Source organism: Taudactylus pleione, unplaced genomic scaffold (assembly GCF_031769625.1).
Source record: "Taudactylus pleione unplaced genomic scaffold, aTauple2 ptg000707l, whole genome shotgun sequence".
Taxonomy (NCBI): Eukaryota; Metazoa; Chordata; class Amphibia; order Anura; family Myobatrachidae; genus Taudactylus; species Taudactylus pleione.
The window spans coordinates 1775827-1800103 of NW_028285109.1; the positions used below are offsets into that span (position 1 = coordinate 1775827).

At 44.1% G+C, this 24277-nt stretch overlaps 1 protein-coding gene across 5 annotated transcripts in view; it reads left to right on the forward strand.

The window, feature by feature from the left end:
- NPAS3 (neuronal PAS domain protein 3) overlaps positions 1-24277 on the forward strand; it is a 475522-nt gene that overhangs the window by 129414 nt on the left and 321831 nt on the right. Inside the window, exon 1 of one of the 5 annotated variants that reach the window (XM_088456539.1) lies at positions 11733-11768. The exons of the other annotated variants lie outside the window; for them this stretch is intronic. Coding sequence (XP_088312665.1) covers positions 11761-11768 — 8 coding nt within the window. The 5' untranslated portion in view covers positions 11733-11760. Of the gene's footprint in view, positions 1-11732; positions 11769-24277 lie in introns of those variants that run through there. 5 annotated transcript variants of the gene reach the window in all.

The following is a 24277-nucleotide window of genomic DNA, read 5'->3' on the forward strand; positions in this document are numbered from 1 at the left end:
GCCACCAGGAACAAATTTCCAATCCTTAGTGTGTCCAATTGAACAGTTGCCACCTATGTACCATATCACTGTCCTGTTTCCTCTATGGGGTGTTTCAGCAGAGGAATGAATTGCAAAGACTCACACAAGCAGCTTTGCAATTCCATTCTTGCTAATATGCAAATGCAGCAGGAAGTGTCTGACACCTCCTGCTGCATCTGTGATTCCACCGCCGCGTTCTAGGGTCGCAGCCTAGGATCACCATCCTCGGAATGGCGCCAGCCAGCTAAGAAAGCCTCAAGCTAATGCAGGCTTCCAAGGCCTTCCACTCCCGGAAAATGGGGGTGACACGCCCCCCTTTTCCGGAAAGGAAGCCACCCCCGCACCGCCCTGTAAATGCCTCTGCCTGTCAATCAGGCAGAGGCATATGGGGGCCTGGGTGCGATCACGCACAGGTCCTGCGCACATAATCAGGAATCTGTGTTCAGCAATGCACGCTGAATCAGGCCCCCACCATTCACCTCCTCATGTAGCTGCATGTCTTCCCTCCAAATCTTCAATATTTTTCTACATTTCCACCCAACTCCTCTTCTTTTCCTCTCTTTATAATCCTCTATATGGCGCCACGAGGGGTCCACAGCGCCTTACAAAGTACATAAGAAAATGGCGCAAAAGACTTACAATACAAAACATTTCAGAACTTGGGATACATGTTATATAAACAAAGCTGTGTATGCAGAATCAATACCCTCAAAAGCAGCACAAGCTGAACCAAAAGGTTCTCGGCACTTGAGCAGAGCTGACAGTATAAATGAGGAAGGGAGAAGCACATGAGGGAAGAGGGCCCTGCTCGTGAGAGCTTACAATCTAAAAATAATCCTGTAGGTACTTATATGTCCTAATTTCTCTTTTTCAACGCCACTTTCTCTTTAATATTATATGGGTGATATATAAATGCAACTCTGCAAACTTTACTTTTTAGGCACAAATCATCTGTCCAAGTGTAAGTGTATTAACTATTTTAGGGCCTCTGAATTGGTAAAGACAAAATAGCAAAGCCCTCTGGATTTAATGTTCGTACCCCAAATGAGTCTCTCCGTGTCATTGATTTATAGTTTGTGTCCATAACCAATGACCCATTTGTCCCCTCTATGCTTGTAGTCCATACCTGCCAACCCTCCCTCATTGTCAGGGAGACTCCCTGAAATAGCAGCAATCTCCCTGTCTCCCTGAAGAGTCTACCAATCTCCCTCATTTCACCTTATCCCCATTATGATACTGTTCTCTAAAAGAAAAAACAGAGACATATACATTCAAATGGGATAATTAGTATAATTTCCCTGCATTGGTTATAAGGCACAATGATCCCTATGGTTACATGCATTTTCTGAGAAGTATCAGTGTATTTTCATCAACAAGTAGATCTTACTAACTGCTTTTGGGCTCATTTACATGTGGATGTAATTCAATTTTATGACACGCCTCTCAGATATAGCAGTATACGCCCATATCTGAGAGTGCTCGTAGGTGTTGCTTTCACAATCTCCCTGAAGTGCTTTTTCAAAAGTAGGCAAGTATGTTGTAGTCTGTTTTCCACTCTCTGCAGTTTTATATCTTCTCTATTTTCATGTTACTTAATGCACAACAAAAGAACAAGCTTTATATAGGAAATGTCATATAATTACAAGGTAGAAGTTACATGCATAACAGCATAAGAGGAAATGCAACGTTATAGGCCCCACTTCAGCCTGCCTGACATATTTGTGTATTGATATTGATTTATTCGGACTTCATTAAGAATTGAAAAAGGAGGTGTAAAGGATTGTGAATATCATATCAGGTATGTCAGATTGCTGTACATATAATGTACAATGTATAAGGTACACAAATATTTTTAACATCTCATGTATTTTCTTCATATTTGTGCACCAAGGAAAACTTTCAAACTTACTTGAGTTAACAAAGTCGATTGTCTGAAAACAAAAAAATGCCACTGATGCTATACAATTATAAAAGGTTATACGGAACCTAGCAAATGTAAGTAATAGACATCAGGGATCTACTGAAGACAGGCATGATATAAAAGAGGGAGGTTAAAAATAAATTCACAACTAATACAACAAGTCCTGTAATTCGGTTGTTTACCATGTAGGGTTTTGCACTTATAGGTGCTGATTCTGGGTTAGAAACAAAGCAAAAAAGCAAGTAACTTTGCACCTGGAATAGACCATTTTGCTATGCAAGGGGTGCAAATATTATTTTTTGTTGTTTTGCATTCATGGTAAATACTGGCTGCTTTTGCATGTAGCTCACAAATGGTGGTCATTTTATAAAAAACAAAAACAAAAAACAATTCTGGTGAGGAACTGTGCTGATAAAAAGTAAAACCTCTCTTTGGCAAAGCCTCCTTTTGAGGCGAAATGCTCTAGTAAATTGGGTTCGTCCACGCTCTCCATAATAGCTGCAGGAACTTATTGCCAGAACGTGATTATTTATATTGCCACCGGAGACTTGCTCGAGGGACGCCTCTGTCTGAGCGGTCAGCATCATTCATCAGAATAATCAGTGATTTTGGAATCAGGTGTCCACATATATACCAGACCTACAGTAGGGACTGCTACACCATTTTTTCTGGAGGATTTTCTTGTATTTGATATTCCCCTCATATTAGTCTGGTGTCTATAATGGATCAGTATACAAATGTACTCGCAGCTCGTGCTACGGAGCTCGTTACCAAAGGGGTGGCTGTTGATGTTGATCGACAGCTAGCCCCGTTTGGTAGGCAGGCCGGGAGGTGGTTTGCAAAACGGAGGCGTTCCTTAACGAACGCCTACCATTTTGTGGGCGGCCGCACTGACATCAGTGATGTCAGTGTGGAGTTTCCTGCTCAAACAAAGCAGGAAGCTCCCTGGGGCTTACGAGTGCCGAGACCCAACCTTAGGGTCTCGTCGTAAGCCCCGATGGTCGCGATGGTGATGACCATCGCGACCATCAACCTGGTCGGTCGTTAAGCTGTGGGTGGTAACCCAGAGCTTAGCGATCGACAAGGAGGTGGCCGTTCAGGATGCAAGCGGCCACCCTGATTCAGAGCGACCGCTTGCAACTAACGACCACCTCTGAATGAGGTCCTATTTCTTATTCCATATTGGAAGACATCACTTAATCTATGATTACTCTCTTTACCCATATATTGAATTTTTTGGAACTTTGGACACTTTAGCAGCATTTTATTGATTAATTGCTACATATTTTTAAAGGGCTACATATCATTTTATTGCTTTATATACAGTATATCTTGTGAAAATTGTTTGCTGTATTATGCATATGATATTCTTTTTATTGAATATATAATATATAGTTACAACGTGTCTTGATATATGTGGATTTTTGCCATATCAGTTTGGTTTAAATGTTTTATCAGCAGTTTCTCACCAAAACTGTCCTTTTTTTAAAGTTTTTTAGCAGATACATTACTTGTCCCCCTTTTTGGAATTTGTAGGCACCCACACACATATCGATTTTTTTCCCGATCTGGCCGATTCCGACACATTGGAACGACAGATTGGGTAAAATATGCCCAAATCGTGAGTCCCCACTCACGATCACGATGCGATGCGCGCCCCCGCAGGTCGCACATCGAATCTTCAGATCTGTCGTGCAGTACAACAGATCTGACAATCTAGGACACAATGCACTATAAAAAAGTCTGGCTGCAGGAGATCGTATGAAGATTGGACAGCATATCATGTGCATATCGTGTGCTGAGCTGCCGGGGAGAATTTCAAGGGAAATCGGACACATCGTCGGATCGTAAGTATATCGGTATGCGTGTGGGCACCTTAAGTGTTATGTATGCATAATATTAGTGCCTGGATATTTTGTGTTCATTTTTATTATTACATTACAATTTAGATCAGCGTTTGGACACGCCCCTCCCAAATCCCAAATCTAAATCTCTTTACACTTTTTAAATCTGCCCCAGCTACAGTGCAGCATGATTTTACCAAGGTACAATGTTACTTGCTTGTTTTACTTGGATCCCAACTGAGAATCAGCCCAGTAATGTCATAGGTGATATATGTGGGGCAGCTATAATTGACTGTTATTTTATTTAAGTTGATGGCTAGGAAGACGTGTATGTGCATATGGTCATATATTTTTTTAATTGGATAAATAATTTTAAAGGTTAATGCTGGGTACACACTTAAATGACAGATGGTCAGTAGACCGATATCCTGTCCGATCGGCAGATGTGTAAGCTATACACACTTACCAATTGGCTGCTCCATATGCCTGGCCTGACATCACAACTGGGCGGACATTTAAATTTGCCCACCCAGTTGTGAAGTCAGTGTTGGCAGTCCCTGCAGCCTGTGTATGGCGGTTGGCAGGTCGCCACACATATCTAGATGCACCAATATATCTTTCAGATATATCGGCATTGGCTGTGCTGCAGAGCTGACCTGATATGTCTGTCAACGACTTAATTCACAGAAATATCGGGTGTACATTAACGGCCAGATTCAGTTGGCTTTATTCATTTACAAAGGTTAATAGCCTCTGACTTCCACGTCTGCTGCTAATTAACTATAAGCCCTGTTCCTTGCACTGTAAATGTGCGGCTAGCTCACGTTAACCCATAGATTAAGCACCCGAAACTATGGCTTAACACATTCGCCAAGGTGAGGGCAAAAAACACTACTTAACGCAGATTTTTGTTCGAGCTTGAGGAGGAGGTAAACAGAAATGGCCATTTAGTGACTGCAACGGGATGTAATTGAATAGCCCCGGGCACTGCATCGTGGCTTAGTAGCCCTTCAAGGGTAATTGAATTTGGCTCTAAAACTGCTAATTCTGAGCTGGTGACAATTTCATGTCCTTTGACAGAGATCAAATGGTCATGTGCCAAGGATGCCCCTAGAAGTGTTTTCTCTCCACTCCTTCGTCTAATTTACAAAATCTTGTTCCACGTAAGGAAATCTTGTTCATGCACTGTTCAAGGTGACTTAAGGTGCGTACGCACGGTACGAATAAAATGAACGATATCGATCATATCATTAACGTTCATATTGTGGATTTTTCGGTGCCTCCAACGACCTGCGATGCGCGGGCACGTATGGACGATAACGATATCGTCCATCGCCCGTGCATACAGGCCAACCTGGTCGATATCGACCAGGTTACTATAGGGATCCGCGATCATTGATCGTGGGTCGTTGGCCATTGTTGGTGGTGTGCTGGATGATCGATGTCAATCATCCAGCACACCCGGGAGATCGTTCAACGATATCGTTATAGTTGACGATCATCCCATGATTATGCACCATTACTCTGGGCCTGATTCAGTATGGATCGCAACTGCGATTGCAATAGCGATTACGCATGCAGTCTCACTGCGAAGATATGCTAATCCTCTGCGATCGCTATGCCGTTGCAGCACAACATAATGTCGCCTACCTTACCTTACACACATCCGTAATACTTAGCAAGACTGCGAAACCATCAGTAACATCGAGTACAATCGCAGCCTCACGCACACTTTCACAAGCTCTGAAATTGCTAACCTCGTTGCACGCAGTGAGTACACAAGCTGGGTATGGCATTGCAGTGGATAATTTATGCACGCCCCTGCCACGGCATTCAAAAGCACTGGCAAGCCTGCATTTCGCCGGCTATCCCCCATCACCACCCCCTTCCTGTCAATCACTCTGCGACTTTGTGCGTAATCGCAGTTGCAATCCTTGCTGAATCAGGCCCTCTATGACAGCCCTCACTTCACCCAACTCTAATTCTTTTGCAAACTTCTGTTCCCCCGCCATCTTGATCCTTAAGTGTATTTGTTTACTCAGTTGGAGACATTGAGGCACACAGTGGGGGTTTGTAAATGACCTCCAATCCATTTTTTGAAACTTACCACAAATTAAAAGTGATCCAGCCACGTGATCAGCTGGATCTCGTCTAATTTGGTTCCCCATGTGTGATGATCTCGTATCTGATTCCTTCATGCGAAAATGGTTGCAGCACTAATTTTGGTAGACATGAGCGTACTGGGCCACATTTATCTGACTTTGATGACTTGGCTGAATCCAAAACCTCGGTTAATTGTGTTTCATTTGTTTTAAACAGTATGTAGCAACTTTCAGATTTATATTACTATCTGCATATGACTTTTTAGAATATAAAGACATTTAATCCACATAGGATTAGGACATGGAAAAAGTGGTGTAATCTTTATTCATCTCTATATTACTATCTGCATATGACTATCTGCAATATAAAGGCATTTAATCTGCATGGAAAAAGTGGTGTAATCTATAATGATTTCTGTATTTATTCTCTTTATTAATATACCTCTATTTTAGGTCCCTTAATAGATAGTTTATAATCCAAATGTACTTTCTCTATAGGTAGTAAATGCAGTGTAATGGTGCATACACACGGTCCGATTTTTCTTCAGATCTGAACGATAACGATTTTAAAAATCGTTCAATCGTTCACATCTGAAGGAAAATTTGACATTTGTGCAACATTGAACGATGCGCGTTGCATACACACTGTCAGATGAACGATTGAATGATTTGCAAACGATTGAACCAGTGAACGATTTTTTACTGTATTAAAATGAACGGAGATCGTCCAAAATTGACTGCAAACACATCAGATGTCAGATATCGTTATTTGACAAACGGGAACGCGCATCGTTCATCGTTGCACACATGTCAGATTTTCCTTCAGATACGAATTTTTAAAATCGTTATCGTTCAGATCTGAAGAAAAATCTGACCGTGTGTATGCACCAATACAGTAAAAAATCGTTCAATCGTTTGCAAATCGTTCAATTGTTCAATCGTTCATCTGACATATCTGACCGTGTGTATGCACCTTAAGTAAGATATATGAAGATCATCTACAGGAGGTGCACTGTTGCAGCACACACCTTCACATTCAGGAGAACCTTAGTGAGCTCTTGGAAATCCTCATCTCATGTATGACTGCTGACAAGCTTAGGGTCAGTAGAATTCCTGTAATTCACTGCAGAATTGAAGTTGATTCCAGAAGGTGGGAGGAAAACAAAAGAAAGTGTGCTGCTTGTAACACGCTCCAGGGCTCTGAAACGCTTTGACACATTGAAATATAAACTGCATTTGTCATATCTATCGTTGGCCAATCATGTCCGACAGCAATCAAGTGACAGTGAAGTCGCTAGCGGCTGGTTCTGTGTACCTGCTGTCTACTGTTTTAGGCAGCTTTCCCCCTCACTGGTCTGTATCACCCATTCATTTTTCTCTTATAGAAATGACTCTTTATTCTGGAATGTCTATTGATGTCTGTCTTTGTTTGCACTGTCTTTATATTCCCAGTGGCACACTGGCTGGTATATTAAGATTTGCGAGCCATGAAATCTAGCATATAGATATGGCTATCTCAGAGTTGTGGCCAGGGGTGGATTTTACCTAGGGGCTGCGAGGCTGCAGCCCCCCAGTAATATCCTCCAATTCAGTGAGCCAGTGCAGTCTGTGATTGCACTGGCTACTCTGTGACTGGAGGTGGCTTCCCATTGGAAGCGCTACCTGCCAGTCTCGCACAGAACAGGCAGCCCCAGAGTGGAAGCCAATGCTCTGCCTTCCGGGCAGGGCTGCAAACATAGCAGTCCCCAGAAGCCAGTGTTATGCGCATGCGCTGGTCCCGGCGCCTGCCAGGTTCATTGCACAGGCGCCGGGACCCGCCCGGCAACGGCCAGACTAGCAGCAGCGGCATCCCCCTAAGATAAGAGGGCAGCAGCCGCTGCTGGTTGCGGCCTTTATCATCATCATCAACAAATTATACTAGGCTTATGGGACGTGCTGATATGCATGAATCCTTAAGGTATGCCTTTTAGATGTGTAAGGCCGGGTACATATCTTAACGATGGCCAATATTACTGATGGTCAGGACGAATTCCCTTTGCCCTGGACCTTCCAAGTGGTGAACCCGGTTGCTTTTTGCCACCACAACTCGCTCATGTGTGTGCCTTTCTCGGAAAGGCTCCAAACAATACGAAGTAATCCTGCTGTTGTTATAAGTATTGTGCAATAAACAGTTTTGTTAACTTTTAACCACTATGAGAGGCTTCTTCTCTATGTTTGCACATGTTGGAGGTTGATGTCCATGCTGGTGGCAGTACTTTCCCCATCTAGGGGTACACCAAAGAATTTCTTCAGTGAAGATTTTAAGATTTCTGGTTGATGGTGTAGAGAAGATTAAAGATACCTTGCAAGGAACCGCCTTCACCTATTTTAGGTGAGAGCTTAGTTTGAGGTTTATACCTTCACATTCAATTTACAATATATACTTAATAAACAAAACTTCTTTTCATTCTTTGAGTATAAAAACAGATTCCAGCGCTGGGTAGCCAACCAATATTTATATTGGATTACACATGAATGTACCTGATACACTTATCCACTCACAAGTCTAGGATACCCCCAACTCTATATATGGTGGTAAGTTGTGCGCATGCACAGGGCAAGTAACCGTTTTGCAAGGCCCAAATGTACTTACATGTCCCTAGAAGTCAGTCTGTATTTGTGTATTTACATTGATAATGGTGCTACTGACAAGTGCATTAAATATATTGCCCGGTTATGTTCAGGGCGTTTTAGCAAATTGACAAGTTGATATGAATAAATGACCTAGATAGCTAATAGCGCTAGTGCAAAGTACAGAAAAGTATTGTGCAGTGGTTTTGGATTGGAGTGAAGGTTTAAAGTATGTAAGATTAAAAAGGGAAAGATAAATTAGGAAGCAAATACACAACTATTTATCATACATTGCAGAACCACAAATATTTGGGGGCTTTAGGAAGCAGACCCACAGATCTCTGGTATCTATAGCTGTATTCTTATTATTATTATGTTAGATGTGCAATGCGCCATAATACTCTGCAGCACCAGACAGTGGGGAAAACAGGACAGACATTAAACAAGATAAACACAAAAGCCATGAAAACAAATAGCCGCTAAAGCCTACTCATGTAAGAGCTTACATTCCGAATGGGAGAGGGCACAGTGGAAACAAGAGGGGTGAGTGTCCCCCAGAGTGGAGATTGGGACAGTTGGGAGGGTAGATAAGTGTGGTTAGTATAGGTGGGTAAACTTTAATATGGAGATAAGATTTCAGAGAGCAATTAAAGATTTAAAGGCTATCGAATAATCAGTTCGTGTTCGGTAGAAAATGGTATAAATGGTTAGTGCAACGTGAGAAGTCTTATAGGGAGTGAGAGCTGGTTACCAGAGATAAGACAAGGTGCAGCGTGCGAGGTAGATCTAATGCCGCGTACACACTAGACGATAACGCTATCGTTCATCGCGTCCAATATCATCCAGTATGTATGCAGTGAACGAGCAACGATGCACGCTCCCGCGGGTCATTGAATATGTCATTCATCGCCTGAACATGCAGGCCAACCTGACGATATTGTCAGGTTGTGCATGTTCAGGGATGAGGGAGGGTGCCGTCATTGAACGATATCGTTAATGACATTGAGCCCGTAACTGCAGGGGTAACACTAGACAATATCGCTCATGGCGCATATCGTCTACTGTGTACACGGCATAAGAGGGACAGTATTTTAAGATGACATTTAAGGAGGGAGAACTATTTTAGTCTACAATACCATATTTATGTTTATATAACACACATCTATTTATTTCCACTGGCCTCCCCCCTACACACACTCGCTCTCATCTTGTCACAAATTCTGGAAGGATATTGCGGATGCTCACCCATACTATGGTATGGCTAATGGATGGCTAATACCCATAACAGAGACGCGGAGTTTAACGTGCCAATGGTTTTCACCAGAAACCACCCCAAGGAGGTTTGGTCTTAGCTGCGCCCGACACGCAGGTCACAGCCCCCTGCCTGGGGCTGGTTGACAAGGAAGCTGCAACTGAACTGGACGCTGGAGTGTGCAGAGACGTGGTCAACAGGACGGGCCAGAACTAGATGAGCAAACACAGTACCAGGGATCCGGCAAACAGGTAGCAAACTTGCCAGGGTCACGACCCCGGAGGTTACCAAATCTCTTATTCATGCCCTCTTCATCTCCTACCTGGACTACTATAACTTTATACTTTGTGGCTTTCCTCTCTCCCACCTTTCTTTCCCGTCTATCCTCAATGCGGCTGATCATCTCGTCTTCCTATAACATTGCTCTAATTCGAGCAACGTTTTAGCTTCATCACTGGCTCCCCTACAAAATCCAGTTTAAGAACCTCACACTCACTTTCAAAGTTCTCAGTCACTCCTACAAACTCCCTTTTGCCTTCTCTGCTTTTCCTCTGATTGTAATCTTGCCTCCATGCTGAATACCTCCTATCACTCCAGCATACAAGACTTTTCATGTGCTGTTACTCTTCCCTGGAACGCACTCTCTTGTCCCACCATTTTATCTACCAGGCTGCAGGGATTCAAATGTGCCCTGAAAACACACCTCACCAAAGCTTACCTGCCTTCCCCACATTAGTAACACATATCCACTGCCCTCCCTCCTTATCTCTTTCAAGGTCATCTCCAAGTTTTACCCCAATTCTGTATGAAAGATACATTTGTAGGTAAGGGTAAGTAATTTGACTTTTATATGAGGAACCTGTGAAGGGTTTTGCGAAGTGGTAACAGTTTATCTGCATTGGCAAGACAGGAATATCAGTTTTGCTGCAGCATTTAAATTGGATTGAAGTGAGGATCAATGGGAAATGGGTTAGGGGAATGACAGCAGAAAGCTGCAGTAGTTGTGGTGGGAAAAGATACATTAAAAAGTGTTTTGGTAGCATTATAAATCAGAACAGTGGCGCCAAATAGTCCCCCTGTATGCAGCCAAAAAAGGTCTGTGACCTCGTAGGCAAGGGGCCTGGAGATGCTGGGCTTCCCCCAGAGACTCTCCCCACACTGCCAGCTCTTCCTCAGTGACCAGGAGCAGTGCAGCTCCCAGTTGCTGAGGAGGAACTGGCATTTTGGTGACACCCGGTGTGGTCCATTCTCCCCGCACCCACCTCGTGACACCACTGGGTAAGAAAAGGAGGTATAGTACCAATATTTCTATGGTGGATGTAACATAACAGTGAGAGAAACTGTATGTGATTAAAAAAAGGGTGGAATCAAGTGTGACACAAGTCAGTGGTTTTTGGGTGACTGAGTAACTGGTGTTGACGTGATGGAGATTTGAGAGGAGTTGGTGGGTCAGAGAGGAGGAAAGATGATAAGCTCTGTTTTTGACATGTTGAGCTTTAGGTAACATTGAGATATCCGTGTAGAGATAGCAGAGATAATTAATTACAGAAAATAGTACAGAAGAGGAGAGGTCAGGGGCGGAGATGTAGATTTGGGTGTTGTCATCAGAGAGGTGGTACTAAAGGTGTTTACCTTTAATTCCCGATGTGGCATGCTGTTCCCATAGAGTAGAATAGAGACCTGCATTCATCAAACTTTGAAAACTGAAAGTTTTTGGATTTTAATTGCAGGAACCGACTAGCGGTAATACTGAATTGCTCCATTGGTGTCTGCCGCCAGAACTCTTGGAAAGTTGGATGCCTGATTAATTAAGTCCAATCAGGGAACAATGATAAATATACTCCTAGATGTCTAATGAGCAAATTAGCTCGCCAAGAGATGAGTTCTACAGTGAAGCAGAGGACAAGAGAGAAGCTGGGTTGAGAGATGAGGAGGGAGCTATAGCTCACACAAAGTGGCTGAGTCGGACGTATGTTTTCCATATGGCTACAGCAAGCTGCTTGCTACCTTATGCTAATGTGAGTATACGACAAACTATGCATATTGTCTGTCTTTATGTGGATGACCCACTGTTTTTCTGACCACAGCCGTCATCATTAGTAAAGGGACTTATACCCACCCCATGCTGGATGCAAAAGGTCTGCCCAAAACCGCGTCATATTTCCGTTTACACACTGCAAATGGACACGGAAGTTGGCCTACATGCCCACAACACTCCCATGTCATATCATATGGCTGAGATATTCTTATCTCAGCCATCGACCAGGACCAAAGCCCACAATCATTAATGGCTTGCCATGTTCTACAGTAGGTCACCCACATTCCACTGGTTGAGACAGCTACCACTTTTAACCACCTCTTTGAATTACTGTTACATTTATAATGAAGACCCCATATCTTCAGGAGCCTTACAAATAAGACCCCTCCAAATTTCTGAATGTCACAGCATAGACTCCCTCCTGTTGTCCCGTGTTTTTTTTGTGTTGCAAGGGATGCTCCACTACATCACACTCAGAGCCAAACACTCTGATTGGTAAATAGCACCAGCCATATACCAATAATTGTTTCAGGAACTCCTGACACTCTGATTGGTGAATGACCAGAACTTTCCATCAGTCATTGTCAAACACCCTTGCTAGCCCACATCTATTAGCTACCTTAAGTACTATAATGGAAACACAGTTCAAATAAATTGATATATTAACTACTGTACTGTAAATGTTTTGCACAGAAATTACTGAACACCGCTCACAGTAGTTAAGTGATGGGAGACATATATACAGTACCGGTCAAAAGTTTGGACACACCTTCTCATTCAATGGTTTTTGTTTATTTAAATTATTTTCGACATAGTAGATTAATCAGAACTATGAAAGAACATATGTAGTTATGTTGTAAACAAAAAAGTGTTAAACAAATCAAAATATGTTTTATATTTTAGATTCCTCAAAGTAGCCCCCTTTGCTTTGATGACAGCTTTGCACACTGTTGGCATTCTCTTAGTCAGCTTCATGAGGTATCTCCTGGAATGGTTTTCCAACAGTCTTGAAGGAGTTCTCAGAGGTGCTGAGCACTTGTTGGCTGCTTTTCCTTCACTCGACGGTCCAACTCATCCCAAATCAACTCAATTGGGTTTAAGTCGGGTGATTGTGGAGGCCAGGTCATCTGATGCAGCACTCCATCACATTCCCTCTTGGTCAAGTAGCCCTTACATAGCCTGGAGGTGTGTTTTAGGGTCATTGTCTTGTTGAAAAACAAATGATGGTCCCAGTAAGCGCAAACTAGATGGGATGGCATGGTGCTGCAGAATGCTGTGGTAGCCATGCTGGTTAAGTGTGCCTTGAATTGTAAATAAATCACCAACAGTGTCACCAGCAAAGTACCCCCACACCATCAGACCTCCTCCTCCATGCTTCACAGTGGGAACCACACAAGCAGAAACTATCCGCTCACCTTCCCTGCGTTTCACAAAGACACGGCTGTTGGAACCAAAAATCCCACATTTAGACTCATCAGACCAAAGTACAGATTTCCACTGGTCTAATGTCCATTCCTTGTGTTTCTTGGCCCAAACAAGTCTCTTCTTGTTGTTCATCCTCAGTAGTGTCTTTTTCGCAGCAATACGACCATGAAGGCCTGATTCACGCAGTCTCCTCTAAACAGTTGATGTTGAGATTTGTCTGCTACTTGAACTCTGTGAAAGCTTTATTTGGTCTCTAATCTGAGGTGCTGTTAAGTAGCGGTTTCTGAGTCTGGTAACTCTAATGAACTTATCCTCTGCACTTGAAGATACATTCAAAGTTCTTGAAATTTTCCATATCGACTGACTTTCATGTCTTAAAGTAATGATGGACTGTCATTTCTCTTTACCTGCAAATGATGGGTTAGAACTGCGCACTGCTGTATGGGCAGATGGGATGTGAGATGTATTGTTTGTGTCGGGGTGCTGCACCTTCCTAAAAGCAGGAGTACCGGGTCCTGTGTAACGATATAATGGGGTAGAGGGTGCGGAGGGTGCGCTCGCCCTATGGGTGTAATGCTGGAGTAATAGTGTGTTGTGGTCTTTTGTGTTCGATGTTGTTTGTGGAGTGATGGGGTGTAGGGAGAGAAGGGGGTCTAATGGACTGGAGGTGGTGGGTGAGGAAATGAAGACAGAGGCAGAAATGGGGGCCAAAGGGTTTATTGGAAAAAAACAGTACTAATCCTGTTTGGTCCCAGGCACCCAGGTGGGGTGAGCGATCCACTTGGGGGTGTGTGTGGGTGGAGACTGGGGAGGTGAGTGGACCCTTTTAGGGGGCTCTTTTCCGTGCAGTTCAATAGACCGGCACGTTACCCCTGCTGGACCTTTGGTCAACAGTCTTAGGATGTCTCGGGGGGAGGGGAGTGGTGGGTTGGCAGCGGGTCTGGCGGTTGTGGATGTACACCATGGCGGCGTCCCGCGCAGGGGTATAAGTCTCGGAGTCACTTACCTACCGGTAGGATTTGTTGGTGAAAAAGGCTTGGGCTGCTGGTAGCTGGTGTTAGTTTCCTTTTGCAGATGCGGTGTTGGATGGCTGTTGCGGTGTCAGCGGTTGGAGGAAGCTCTGTGTGTGGTAGTGGCTTGCTGGTGCACTGTGGGGCTTGGTGCACCGCGTTGCTGGCGTTCTGTTCCCGCTGCCTGGTGAGTGCCTGCTGGTGTGGATCGCTTAGGGATTGCTTCTGGACGAACAGCTGTGAGTGGAGCTGGTGTTGGTTGCTCCCAGGGGGCGGTGCGTGGTCGCCTGGGTCTAGCAGGTGAAGTGGTGATCAAGAGAGGTGCGAAGGGCTTTGCTAGGTGTGATGCCCAGCGCGGCCCTGCGGGTGGTGGGTAGAGAGGGTTCTGGAAGCAGCAAGGCTCGACCGAGTTCTCCGCAGGAATGAAGAGCTCTGGTGTAAGCTGGCTGTGGTGTCAGAATGTAGGGGGTCTCCAACGCGTTTCGGCAGGGGCTCTGCCTTCTTCAAGGAGGTAAGAAGTGTGGCTATGCATGTGTGAGGTTTAAAAGTGGAACTTCCGGGTTCTGTGTTTGTCAGGTGGTGGAGATGACCAGTCAGGGCTAAGAGTGGGTGTGGCCCATGTATCTGATAGGTCGTGGGTGATTGTGTGAGGCTAAGCCTGTGGTTGGGTGATAACGTCACGTGGTTTGGGCAGCCAATGGTTTACTGTGCAGCTGTGGTTGTGTTAGCTGGAGCTCGTGTCTGGGTGCATATGTGGCTGCTATGGGGATTGTGACCGGCTGTGAATGGTCAGCGGCGGTCATGTGGTGTCGGCAGCCAATCGTGTGCTCTGCTGGTGTGCTTTAATGCATTATGCAGCTGCTATGGGGATCGAGACCGGGTGCGGTTGGTTGGAGGTGGTCACGTGGTTCTGGCAGCCAATCTTGTGCTGTGTAGGGTTTCCGTATGTGTACATGGGTTAAGGTGACAGCTGGCTCTGGCGTGCATTGGGCGGAGGAGGTATGTGGAGTGTTTTGTGCTGTGTGGAGGATTTAATGAGCGGGCAGGGGCATGTGGCGAGTAGGGTGGGGGTCAAGAGCACCGGGGTGTGTAAGGCAATTATTGTGGAGGTGGGGATGTGAAACAGCATTGTCGTGGTAGTTTAGTCCCGTGGTGCAGGCGGCCAAACGTGTGTGTGTGGGGGGGTGATTATGAGGGTGATGGTTGGTGGCTCGGGTGACCGCAGGGGTCCGGGGAGGTGTGGATGGGCATCTCTCCGGGGATGGTGGCTAGGTGATTGGGCAGGGGGAGATGGAATAAGACTGGTGCGTGTGGCATGTGTCAAGCTGGCAGTGCTGTAGTGGACATTCATGTTATGTGTATAAGGGTGTCTAGATGATGGCCGCGTGTAGTGGGAGGGTGGGAGTAGTGGTTAGTATCGCTAACCTGTATGATGTGTGGAATGCCAGGGTTGTGTAAGTATATATGTGGTGTGGCCAAGTGGTTAAATCGACTGACACGGGGAAGTGTGTGTCAACGTGTGGCGAGGAGGAGTAAGGTTGGTGTGTTGACTAATAGGTTCTTAGTGTGTGGAATGTGTTTGGTGCAGTAGTGTGTAAATGGTCTTGTTGTGGAGAGGGGGGGGGAAGGGGTGCCGTCTTGGGGTGGTGTGGTCACTATAGAGGCAGGAATGTGTGTGGGGGCTGGGATAAAATGTAGCGTGAGGGGGGGTAGGTGGCAGGTGTGTGTTCATGTTACGGATCGGTGATGTGTGTCAGACAGGAGCCATAGCAACATAGAGAAGCGGGGGGCGGGGTGTGTCTTAAATGTGTGTGGCAGTGGGGTGTAATGGGTGCTTAATGTGCTGGGCGATGAAGTGAGGGGGACGGGGGTGGCTCGGATGAGGTCGTGACTAGGTGTATAAGTGTGAGGGCCGCTGTCTGTTGTGTCGGGGGGAGTCCGTTTGGGATGTGGGTGGGGGTGTTGGAATTGGTGGTGCGGGCGATATAAAGGGTATGGGGGTGGTAGTGATCAAGGTGTCAGGGTGTGTATGTGTTAGGGCAGGGTTGGTTGGGGAAGGGGATGTCAAGGTAACGGTGATGCGGGGGGTGAATGGGGATCACTGATTCTGGGTGTCAGCATTTGAAGGTGAGTATGGCTTGATGGGGGCGGTAGGGGGAGGTGGTAGATGATTTAGTGGAGGGGGGGTTTGGATGGTCAGAGGGTGGAAGGACACCAGCCCCAGCATACACACCCACACCAGCAGAGCACACGATTGGCTGCCGACACCACATGACCGCCGCTGACCATTCACAGCCGGTCACAATCCCCATAGCAGCCACATATGCACCCAGACACGAGCTCCAGCTAACACAACCACAGCTGCACAGTAAACCATTGGCTGCCCAAACCACGTGACGTTATCACCCAACCACAGGCTTAGCCTCGCACAATCACCCACGACCTATCAGATACATGGGCCACACCCACTCTTAGCCCTGATTGGTCATCTCCACCACCTGACAAACACAGAACCCGGAAGTTCCACATTTAAACCTCACACATGCATAGCCACACTTCTTACCTCCTTGAAGAAGGCAGAGCCCCTGCCGAAACCCCCTACATTCTGACACCACAGCCAGCTTACACCAGAGCTCTTCATTCCTGCGGAGAACTCGGTCGAGCCTTGCTGCTTCCAGAACCCTCTCTACCCACCACCCGCAGGGCCGCGCTGGGCATCACACCTAGCAAAGCCCTTCGCACCTCTCTTGATCACCACTTCACCTGCTAGACCCAGGCGACCACGCACCGCCCCCTGGGAGCAACCAACACCAGCTCCACTCACAGCTGTTCGTCCAGCAGCAATCCCTAAGCGATCCACACCAGCAGGCACTCACCAGGCAGCGGGAACAGAACGCCAGCAACGCGGTGCACCAAGCCCCACAGTGCACCAGCAAGCCACTACCACACACAGAGCTTCCTCCAACCGCTGACACCGCAACAGCCATCCAACACCGCATCTGCAAAAGGAAACTAACACCAGCTACCAGCAGCCCAAGCCTTTTTCACCAAATCCTACCGGTAGGTAAGTGACTCCGAGACTTATACCCCTGCGCGGGACGCCGCCAGGGTGTACATCCACAACCGCCAGACCCGCTGCCAACCCACCACTCCCCTCCCCCCGAGACATCCTAAGACTGTTGACCAAAGGTCCAGCAGGGGTAACGTGCCGGTCTATTGAACTGCACGGAAAAAGAGCCCCCTAAAAGGGTCCACTCACCTCCCCAGTCTCCACCCACACACACCCCCAAGTGGATCGCTCACCCCACCTGGGTGCCTGGGACCAAACAGGATTAGTACTGTTTTTTTCCAATAAACCCTTTGGCCCCCATTTCTGCCTCTGTCTTCATTTCCTCACCCACCACCTCCAGTCCATTAGACCCCCTTCCCTCCCTACACCCCATCACTCCACAAACAACATCGAACACAAAAGACCACAACACACTATTACTCCAGCATTACACCCATAGGGCGAGCGCACCCTCCGCACCCTCTACCCCATTTCTCTTTACCTAGTTGAGTGGTTGGTGCCATAATATGGATTACAACAATAGTCAAATAGTGGTGTCCACTGTGTACTAACCCTACCTCTGCACAACACAAACACATTAAGAAGGCAAGTAATTCCACAGATTGACTCTTGACAAGGCACACCTGTTAGTTCAAAACCATTCCAGGAGACTACCTCATGAAGCTGATTGAGAGAATGCCAAGAGTGTGCAAAGCTGTCATCAAAGCAAAAGGGGGCTACTTTGAGGAATCTAAAACATAAAGCATATTTTGATTTGTTTAACACTTTTTGGTTTACAATATAATTCCATATGTGTTCTTTCATAGTTTTGATGTCTTCACTATTAATCTACTATGTTGAAAATAATTTAAATAAACAAAAACCATTGAATGAGAAGGTGTGTCCAACTTTTAACTGGGACTGTGTGTGTATATATGTGTATATATATATATATATATATATAGTATGTGTGTGTGTGTGTGTGTATACATATGTATATATATATATATATATACATATATTAAACCATCATGAAATAAATATATATATATATATATATATATATATATATATATATATATTAAACTAACATGACTTTTTCTGCAGTCTCTCTCCTTTCAAGTTTCGGACCTTTGAGTGGTATCATAGAGACAATAATACAGCACCTAATCCAGTGTTTACCACTTGGCACACTTCAAAGTGAATAATTATGAGAAAATGTAGAGCATCACAATGATTGGGAAACATATTTGAGAAGATGATCATTTTAATGCAAAATGTGTTTTTTATTTTATCTTATCATTTATTGCTTTTGAAGTTCACCAGCTTAAAAGAAGGACGTAAGTATGATGGTAAAGCTTTTATATTTCTTTTATTTTTATTGACTTCACTGATTAGTTCAACTAATTGCAAAAACAAAGACATGGGGGGGGGATATTCAGGTCCTTGCAAAGTGCAGCAGGGCATTGCGGCAAATGTCAAACTAAATACGCTGCCGCATATTACGGTAGACAAACTTTGCAAATTTTTCTGCAATCTTTGCTAATTTTCCTGCGCACCTCTACGTGCTGGTCGCGAAATGCCTTTAGTCGACCATTACTGAAGAACTTCGCCACCATGAGGCAGAGTTGAATTCCCCCTAACAATTTAGTGCATTCCAACATTGGTTTTCAAACTCATACAAAAGTGTGTTCTACAGCTAGTTATTAATTTAATATAATTATGGGGGAATGCAATTGCTGGCGAAGGGTGTGAATTGCCACAGCGTTTATATGCCGGCAAAGGTAGCTTGTGTTGCACCCTTTGCCCGGCCGGCCGAATGCCCGATTTGCACTCCCCTGTGGGGTATTGAACACTTTTGTGCAAGACCCCACTGCCGTAAAGCTCGGCGGCTGCCGCTCAGTTTTCGTTGGGCGAACGGATTTGCCCTTAATTGAGTTCCCCCCTTAATGTTACTCTGTGCTTAGTTGTAACTGGAGTTGTGGTTATTCCCTTTCTTTAAATGTGTCTATAGATTGTAATATTGCAAGCAGGGCCCTCTAACCTCTTTGTCTGTTATTAGTATTACCCAGTCTTGTTTTGTTCCCAGTAGTAAAGCGAAATTGAATATTCTGGCTCTATATAAATAAATGTTAGTAATGTAGCTATTACCTGTACACACACAATTCTATGTTTTACTGCCAAGGGGTTAAAGTCTTGGCCTAATATCTTTCATCAAGTAACGGGAGGGAGGGAAGAGGGTTGAGATTCTCTTGTGCATCTCCCCTACATCCTGCCCTCACACCCCACCTAAGAGAAAGTAATGGAAGAGTATTGATCTCTCCCCGTTAATGAATTGCTCAGCTTCTGAGAATTGCATCCTTAATCACCCCCCCGCCCCTTCCGCAATCTCCGATGTCACACTACAGGTCTGTCAGCAGAGCAGAAACGTCTCTGTGCCAAGGCTCTTGTACTTGGACCTGTAACACAACAAGATTTTTTTTCCAAAGCGATAAAAAATTTTTAATTATTATTTTTTTCAATTCCTTATATTTTAACTATGCATAATATTTTTTACTAGATATTTTGCCAAAATAAACAGAAGCGAAAAGGAAGATCGATTACGATGCTTCCTGATTCCTACTTCCAGTTTCCTGTTTTAATAGTGAAATAAGGATATATGAGGGTATTAGATTTATATATCCTATACCACGGTGCAATTCGATGTTATTTCCCAAACCTTTCAAAATCTATTTTAATATGTTGTAGACGGCAGTGTACTTTCTAATCTTTCATTTAATGTCAGAATATTTTTATTTACTTAAAATAACTTGTTTACTACACACTGCCACATGTTTGTGAATGTCAGTCCCTCACCATCTCATCTATGAATACAAGAAAAAAACAAAACAGTGCAGTGCACAAGAAATGTTTTTGTTTCTTTTGTTTTCCCTGGTATGATGTGACAACTGGTTTTCCGCCTGTTGCTCTAGTTTTTTGGTGCTGCAAATGGATTTGTTCAGCGACATGGTGTATTCTTCCGAAAGAGAACATATTTGCTCTGGTTTATTGGGACATTTCAGAGAATGCCTTATGGGGAGAAATCTAGTCAATCTATGTGACAGAGTAAGAGCCAAATGCACAAAACCTGATTTTGTTCTACACAAGACCATATTAAAATGAGCTGCTCTATTTTGAGATGTATAAAAGTGTTTGCGGGGTTTTGATTTTGCTGAATTTTGTTACCACCGCAGCAAAAGCCTTGACTGGGGTATTATTACTTCCACTGGCGTGATTTATTCTATAGTCTTTTTTTTTTTTTTACTTCTATACTGTACACAAGAAAGGCATAGCCGGCAGCAATGTGCTTATGTATTTTTAAATACACAAAATGGCACCTAATATAGAGACACAATCTTACTGTCATGGTATTTAATAATGTAAAAGAACTATAAACTAAAATATGCTCTTTGAGTAACTGTGTCTAGCACTTAGACATAAATAAGTTTTACAGAAGGTCTGTAGGAGGAGATAAGGGAATTATGGGACAGAGAGAACAATAACTGCAATATAGGTAGGTAAACTAAGCTGCATACAGACTTTCATTGATGTTAGGAATATTATTGCCCTGTAAATTGTATTAAAACTTCATTTATTAATATTTAAATTAGACAAATACATAGTAGGAATTGTGGAAAGAGCAATTTACTGAGGTTGTCTAACTATACAAGCAAACAGTGCTTTCTTGAATTATTATTATTATTTTTTTTTCAAAATTGTGTTTATTGAGCGAATGAAGAGAATACAGGCAAGGGACAAATAATACAGAAATAATTAGAGACTGTAGTGAGGAAAGATAAAAGTATTACAATCAAATCAGTCATATAAATGTGTTCCATCCATAGCAGGCTCTACAGCGTACACAGAGTATCAAGAAACAAAAAAAGTCCTCAGGGCCATTCAGTAAGAAGGAGAAAAATGTGGATCCATCATCCCACATTCATTTTTCTCTTTTCATTGGAGCCTTGAGTTGAGAACCTTCGGTAAAATGTAGATTATAGAAAGGGAAGAAGAGAAAAAGAAGGGGGGAACGTAAAGGGAAGAAGATAAGAAAGGGGAGGGGGACAAAGGAAGGGTAAAGGAGGGAAAGAAGAAATGAGTCTAGGGAGCAGAACCTAGAACAGCAATCCACCGCCGCACAGAGGGCAGCAGGTCAGGATAAAGGAGGAGGTCATAAGTGTTACAAGTCCAGTCCAGGACTTGTACATGGCTCAAGATTCACCTGATCCTGTTCCCACTGGACCTGCCCGCAGGAGATCCGGATGTCTGAGACCTGGGCTCAGTGCCTCCCATGTCACCTGATGAGTCCTTCCTCTATTTAAACTCACTGGACTTTTGCTGCCTCGCCGGCTATAGCATTTATTTCAGCGCTCGGCTCTGCTGCACGGTCAGCTATTCTCCAGCCTCCCAGCTATTTCACAGTGGACTGCTTCCCGGACTCCAGCAGTTTTTCTTCCACAGCCTGCACTCCCGGCTTCCAAGCCATTCCAGCAGCCGTTCCTCCACAGCCTGCATCATCGGCTCAGTAGCCGCTACATCGGCCTCAGGTCGCTCCACTCAGCTACTCAGCTAAATCCCCAGCAACTTGCCGCACCATCGACTCACGAGTCGCAACATCGACCTCAGCCGCAACTTCGACCTTAAGCCGCAACATCGGCCACAGCCGCAACATCGGCCTCAGCCACAACATCGGCTCAGTAGCCGCTACAACGGCCTCAAGCCGCTCCGCTCAGTACTCAGCCGTTTCTGCCGGCGGTTAGCCGTTTGTTGTGGGGCGTTCATCCAGTTGTCCAGGACAATAATTAACATTTCTTTCCACCTTGTCTGTTCCTCTCTCCCACAGGGATTTCTGTGTGTCGGATCCCCGACATTCGTAACAATAAGCATCATTCCTCTACAGGGAAAGGTCGGGTGAGGGATGAAAGGCAGAGACACAGTGTAATAAAGTAGCTAACCTAGCTGTATGGGGGATCACTCAGCAATATTCGCGTTTCTTACAATTGTGTGGTCTGAATTTGGGTCTTAGTAGCGTCCGCTAAGGAATCACTAAAACTAACCCAAATGGTGAACATTTTTTTTACCCTGTACCTCTTTGTGGAGAGAGGCCTCAATCTAATCCATTGTAAATACAGAAAAGAGCTTTTCTTGAAAAGTGCAAGGGAGGGCGGGAGAGGAGAAAGCCATTGTTGTAAGCTGCACTTACGAGATACTGCAGAAATATTTTTTTACATTTTTGTTCAACTTTGAGAACAGTGAGCCGCAGACCATAAGGTTCAGTCAGCAATCAGAGCACATAGGTAGGATTAGACCAGGGGTTCTTAATTCCAGTCCTCAAGTACCACCAACAGGTCATGTTTGTGGATTTCTCTAATCATGCACAGGTGAGTTAATCTATTTTGCTGGGTCAGTAATTATCCCACCTGCTTCCACAGACAGAAATCCACAAAACATGACCTGTTGGAAAAGCTTGAGGGTTGAAGTTGAGAAACACTAGTGTAGGCCAAAGAGACATAGAAGTGCAGAAGTACAAATCCAGAAATAAAAGTTCACACAGAGGCATGGTCATGTGCACTCTGCCAACCCATTGTAAATTACCACTGATGAATTGGGATAGCAAAGATACACTACCTTGTTGGTAGCAATCTCAGCAAACATTTCTGCTATCTTTTTTTAATTTGCTCCCATCATATAAGACACAGTATCACCCACTACTAGATACATCTTCATGGCAGATCCCAGGTAGCAAAGGCTGACGGTGTCTAACGGATGTACAGATATACTGTGTCACGGATTTATTACCTAGTATATATAGATTATTCTAACATGGTTAGAGCAAATAATCATATTCATTTTCTTTAGTTACACTTTTTATTGTGTACATTTTAGCGTGTGTTATACCATGTTTGTTATACATTTTCTCTCCTTCCCATCATTTATTTATGTATTGTTATGTTTCACCTGGGACTGGTTTTATGTTTTTTTTATGTTTTTTACTTTATTATTTTAACATTTGGTTAGATTTTTTTTCTTCTCTGTTCACCTTGAAGCAAATAGAAGATTTCCAAAATTAATTGAAAAATAACATGGTTGTGTCATCACCATGAATTCATATTTTCCTATTTAGCACTAAAAACTAGTTGAGCCAGAATAGCCATTTATTCTAGAAACCCTACTAAACGCTCGTCTCTACTCTGTATGCCCACAGCTACACCCAGTTGTGTATCTAGCAGGCAAATGGCCCTATAGCAATATAGGAGACCCCACTCCAGTTTCTGCATCCGCCCAGAATGACCAGTTGGGGGGCTGCATCTGTTCTTTTATGATAACAAATATCTTAGTCAAACTTGAAAACATAAACTGGGTTCCACCAAGTAGGCCTTGTAGATTGGGAAGGGCAGAGTGAGGGCCTCTGCAATGGTCAATCATTTTTAACCATTTATCGCCAGACCCTATCTTGATTGCCTGGCTCAATAAGAAGGGATTCCACGTTGGTAGATAACGCTCCTGACCATACCAAATTTACCAGGGGTGTTTTATAGATAGAACAGAGCTCCGTCAAACTTTCTCAAGCCCCAGAAGCTTTGATTAAAGGTTCCTATCTTTTATTTTAAAATACATCAATATGCAGTTTCTATATTATAATTTAAGTGCTTTTTTTGGCCCAATCACCCTATTGTAATCACGTATACACACTTCATTAAGTTATTCAAAAATACCCAACAGAGCATCAAACTAAAAAGTGCTACATTGATAATACACATCAGTGTTGTTATTATATTCAGTTTGGAAACCATACAAACACTTATGGGAATCACTATATTGGGTGTATATATAAATATCTCTATTATAAGTATAACAAGTGTCAGTAGATGCAGAGGGTCCTGATTCTGAGTCAGACACAAATTAATGGCTTACACAGACATCCGTGACTGGCAGATTGTCTGCTTTATTTCCTACCTCTGTGAG